The sequence below is a fragment of the Zingiber officinale genome, chromosome 3B (assembly GCF_018446385.1).
Source record: "Zingiber officinale cultivar Zhangliang chromosome 3B, Zo_v1.1, whole genome shotgun sequence".
Lineage (NCBI taxonomy): Eukaryota > Viridiplantae > Streptophyta > Magnoliopsida > Zingiberales > Zingiberaceae > Zingiber > Zingiber officinale.
In genome coordinates this window covers 47,779,081-47,784,555 of record NC_055991.1, presented here as the reverse complement: position 1 = coordinate 47,784,555, position 5,475 = coordinate 47,779,081, and the positions used below count along the sequence as shown (strand labels likewise).

Here is a 5,475-nt window from a genome sequence, read left to right as displayed (position 1 = left end):
CGTATCCTTGCAAGGCGTGGTACTTTTTATGGACTAGAGGCGCAGCGGAAAAAGAAGCAAGATACATGCGACGACTAGACCCGATTGCGGTGGCTAAAGATGGCAGCAGCTAGGGTTAGCAGCACACGAAAGACAGTGATGGAAAAGGCCATAATATTTGGAAAATTATTTTTCCATATTTGTTGCTTTATTTGCTGTGATGTGTGCTTGCATAGTTAAAATTCCTCACCTTAAATAACTAAGTGAGAGAGGGATTAGTAAATAAATTCCACGATCTCCATTACTGGTTTGTAAGTGATGCGACAAACTTACGTGTTAGCTCTGAGTACCTCCCTCCCCATCGGATGAGTTTGTTTGTAGATCACTAGATCAAACTTCCTTTATGGATGGTTATAGGAAATTATTTAGGAGCGTGTGATCTACTCCATCTGAAGGGGCACAATCCTATTTAATGGACTAAGTATCAAGTAAAAGTATACACTTAGGCACATTTAATAGTATCCTCCCCATCGGAGTCATTGCTATTATTTGTGCGATCGAAGGAAAAACCAACTATTAATTTTATTTGTCATAAAGTTAGTTTGACAAGAATAAAATTAATGGGTAAAACCTCCTCTTACAAATGTTTAATGGACTATCGTGGCATGCAAAATACACGGTGTTTGAGGTATTGGTAAATTTAAATAGTATTGTTTGAGGAATCAATATTATTCTAAATTTAGAGTCTTGACCAAAAGTTCATTTTGTGATTCTTAGGATGACTTTTAACCCATTGACTATTATTCTAAAAGATAACAAACTTACTGGTCCAAACTATATAGATTGGAAAAGAAACCTGGACATTGTCCTAACTGCTGAAGGCTATAAGTTTGCACTATTAGAGACTTGCCCTGATGCACCTAATAGTGATTCTAGTGAAGAGGAGATTGAGTATCATAAGAAATGGGTAAAAGCAGATGAGATGGCGCTGTGTTACATTTTGGCCTCAATGTCAAATGTGCTGCAACATCAGCATCAGGACTTACCAACTGCTTATGATATGATGAATAATCTCAAAGAACTCTTCGGACACCAGAATTGAGGTACTAGGCAAGAGGCAATGAGAAAATTAATGACAACCACCATATCAAAGGGGATACCCGTAAGGGATCATATCCTCAAGATGATGACTTATTTGAACGAAATACAGATCCTTGGAGCTGAAATTGATGGGGAAATCCAGATCGATATTATTCTCCAGACACTACCCATAAGTTTTGAGCAGTTCCGCCTGAACTATAACATGAACAAAAGGGCTTATACGTTGGCGGAACTTCTGACAGAACTTTAGGCAGCAGAAGGTATATTTTGTCATAGTTCTCAGATTCACTTTGCTGAAAATGTTTCTGCTTTTAAGTCGAAAGGCAAGAAGAAGAAGAAATAGGCTGGCTCAGCAAAGAAGGTGAAAAGATCTCTAGGTACTGGACCTAATGCTGGAGTGAATATGCCAAAGGGCAAGTGCTTTATCTGCAAGCAGTCAGGGCATTGAAAGGCGGGCTGTCCTCGTAGGAATCAGAACAATAGAGGTATATCTTATTCTCTTGTAGTTGAAACATGTTTAGCGGTGTTATCTACTAGTACCTGGTGTGTAGATACAGGAGCCACTGATCATGTCTGTAATACATTGCAGGGGTTCCAGGAAACCCGACGACTATATGAGGGAGAGATAACGGTCTACATGGGCAATGCAACGAAAGTGGCGGCTGTTGCAGTGGGAGACGTCTACTTATCATTTGATAGGAATAGAAATTTGATTTTGAGAAATTGTCTTTATGTACCAACTTTTAGAAAGAATTTAATTTCAGTTTCTAAATTTTTTATGGATAGATATTCTGTTTCTTTTGATGACAAAGTAGTTATCAAGAAGAATAGGGTTATTATCTATTCCGGTACATTAGTAGGCAACTTGTATACTCTAAATCCAATTTCTCCCACAAAGCAACAAATAGAAATTAATAACACATCTTCTAATTCTAATAAGAGAAAGGAACACTTTCCAACTTGCGAATCTTGCTTGGAAGGTAAAATGATCAAAAGACCATTTAAGACCAAGGGTATAGAGCCAAAGATGCGTTAGAACTGATTCATTCTGATTTGTGTGGTCCTACGTCTATCCAAACAAGAGGTGGTTACAAATATTGTCTCTTTTATAGATGATTATTTGAGATAGGGATACATTTACTTGATGCGCCGCAAGTCTGAGTGCTTTGATAAGTTTAAAGAGTACAGGGCTGATGTGGAGAAACATCATGGTAAAAGTATCAAGACACTACGGTCTGATCGTGGTGGTGAATACCTCTTTAGTGTAAGGACCCACGAGTGAAATTAAGGAATTTATTTACGAAAATGTCTAAGGTCATGCAAACTTTAACTAAAGGATTAACTTATAAAATATTCTACGAATTTTAGAAATTTTTTGGAATTTTAATTAAACTTATATGACATATTTTAAAGTGATAGAATTATTAAATTCAGGGGAAACATATGATATTTTGTTAGGTTGGAAGTTGGTTAACTTAAGTAACTTAGGGTTTGGAATAAAAGACCTAGGTATTATACCTATACCTCCCGATTTCCGGTTGATTGTGGCTCGAATCGTCGTTCCATCTCTACTCATCACCTTCGCTGGTGTCGATCGGCTCTCCACCAAGCTCAGGTTTTCGATCAAGCACCAAAAGATCTCGGTGGAGTTGCGATTGGATGTGGAGTCCCTTGACCACCACACCGGCGGCACGACTACAGCTAGGGCGAGGGCTCCGACAGAGGAACGAGGAAAGAAAGGCAAGTACTCTGGAATATGATGGTATGAGATCCGCAAGGTAGAGGATAGGAGCTTGGAAGAGTTGATTTGCTCACCGATTATGTTCAACAGGTTGATTGAGATGCGATTTGGTGCTTCTGTGTTATCTCAATTTCATCTCGTGATTTTCATGATTTCTGCAAAAGATGAGAACATCTTTGATGGGATTTGAGTTGTACTGGTTTTCCTCTCGTGAATTGAGTTCTGATTTGAGTTCTTTGGGTTTGAGTTACGAATTGGTTCTTCCGATGGTGCTCATGTCTCCGCTTAAGAATTTTGTGAGATTCTGGTTTTGAAAGTGAGTTGTCACAAAGTTTTGCTATGATTTGTGATTTACATGAGTTTCAAATTGGTTTCCTCTTGTCGATCTGATCCTACGATCCGGTTTCTGGTAGCCTTGGTTAGTTTTCTTTAGGCCACTGGAAGCTTTGGAACAATTCGTTTGGATTTCTGTAGAGTTAGTTGATGACCTAGCTATATTCCGTTTGGATTCAGTGAACATTGTTTGGAACTGGAATTTGATATGGAATTTTATCTCTCGAGATTGTTCCGAGGATAGTGAATTTTGTTTAGGTTGTATCTATTTGTTTATTCTTTCTGTAATTGTACAATTTTGATTCGTGAGGTTATTAGATGACCATGGAATTCAATGAGATTTGTTTTGTTATGCGGATAAGGTTGATTTGTTGGGAGCTAACTTTGGTGTGGTTTTGATTTGTGGGGAATTAATTTTGATTGTGATTTCGGTTTCTTACGAGTCAGCTGCGATTTTTATGGAAGGATTTAGTAGGCTATGAGTTTTCTTTGGAGGTTTGAACGTGGATTTGTGCTGTGGTTGTTCATGTTGCTGTGAGAAAATTGTGTTTTACAGCGGTCTTTTGAAAGGGGCGATGGCTTTCAGATTTTCTATTGGTTTTGGTAGGTGTAAACACGGATTCAAAGTTGGTTCTTCTTTCTTCTGATGTTTTCATTGGTGTGCTGGAATTCCATATCAGATTCTTTAAAGGTATTGATTCGAGATTTTTTTTTTATTTTTATTTTGTTGCTTTGTTGCCAGAAGAATAGACAAGTATGGACTGTAGGTGTTATGAATTTATTATTCTCGACAGTAGAAATGTTGTGTGTTGAATGCTAGGAACAGAACTAAAAAAAAATATGGAGGATAGTATGCACTACCTGTGGAAAAACTATGCTAAATGCTATGAACTGAACTAGATTTGACTATGATGCCTTAGTGGCTGATCGAATTCTAGATAAATATAGAGTGTGATGTGTCGATTTTGAATTGTTCTTATGTGGTTCCGATGACTTTAGAATTCTGAATTTGGATTTATTTGGTTTCTTTCTAATTATTTTAGGTTGCTGTAGTTCAAGTTTTCCGGCTGGTTTTAATACTTTGAGATATACTCAAGTTTTTGGTTATACAAAAGATGAATTTTGTTTCAGTAGCTTGTTTACCTATGCATGAATTTGGCTCCGTTAAGGTTTCTGGGAAGTGATATGTTTAAGAAATGAATGAAGTATACAACTGTTATGAAACGAATATAGAAAGAATGACTGGAATATGCTATGAAATGAATGACTGGAATTTACTATGATATATTAACTATGTAGCTAATTGGATGTGTATGAGCATATGTGGTAGCAGTACGGGATGGGTGACCCGGGATGAGCTCCGGGGAGGGCCCATCCAAACTTGACTGATATGGTTAGCTTCGGCTATATGACTGGATGCATGTTCTCTACGAGGTACCTCTAGGTTCATGGGACTGTTGACTGGCTCTAATTGTGGTTACCGGATATGTGACATATTCACCTTATTAGCTACGTAGGAACACTGTTGCATGATATATCTTTCTTATGTCATACTTGGTTGTGATATGTTTTCTTTAAAAGGCTTCTAGTTGCTATTTCTACTACTTTATGGATATCTTCATACTCATATTGGTCTGTACTTGCTGGGTCGTAGACTCACCACATTTATATTATAGGTGAGGATGACTTCCAGGATATGCCAGAAGGCCCACGGACGAAGTAGACGAGGAGGCGGGATGGACGCATGGTACTGTCTGTTGTCCGGGAGGGCAGTGCATACTGGATCTACCAAAAGAGATTTTCGTTTCTTAGTCACTCGAGTGGGGAATGTTGAGGAGTTATTGTTCTTATCGATAAACATTTGTTGATACAAACTTGTCTATTGGTTATGATAGTTCCTTTATGGTTCGGCAATGTGATCATTCAAATCGTAGTTGTTGAGAGAGATTGGTAAAAAAAAAAAAAAACTTGGGATGTTTCATTTAGAGTTTAGGAATTACTTATCAGAGGCTGGGATTCAATCCCAATTGTCTGCACCTGGTATACCCCAATAGAACGGTGTGGCAGAACGAAGGAATAGGACTCTTATGGAAATAGTTAGATCAATGATGAGTTATTCTGAATTACCAAACTCGTTTTGGAGATATGCCCTGGACACGATAGCACACATTCTAAACTTAGTACCTTCTAAATCAGCACCTTCTACTCTCACAGACTTGTGGAATAGGCGTAAGCCTAGTCTAAGACACATTCAGATTTAGGGTAGTCCAGCACATGTGCTGAAGGGAGACACTGACAAGTTGGAATCACGAACAGAAGTT

At 38.1% G+C, this 5,475-nt stretch overlaps 1 protein-coding gene across 1 annotated transcript; it reads left to right on the top strand.

Moving 5' to 3' along the window:
- The first annotated feature begins 2,477 nt into the window (after window positions 1-2,477).
- On the top strand, window positions 2,478-5,076 carry LOC122054865. Its single transcript, XM_042616290.1, has 3 exons — window positions 2,478-2,820; window positions 3,762-3,845; window positions 4,831-5,076. The coding sequence occupies exons 1-3, from the start codon at window positions 2,478-2,480 to the stop codon at window positions 4,875-4,877; spliced, it is 474 nt and encodes a 157-aa protein (XP_042472224.1). The 3' UTR covers window positions 4,878-5,076.
- Window positions 5,077-5,475: the final 399 nt, after the last annotated feature.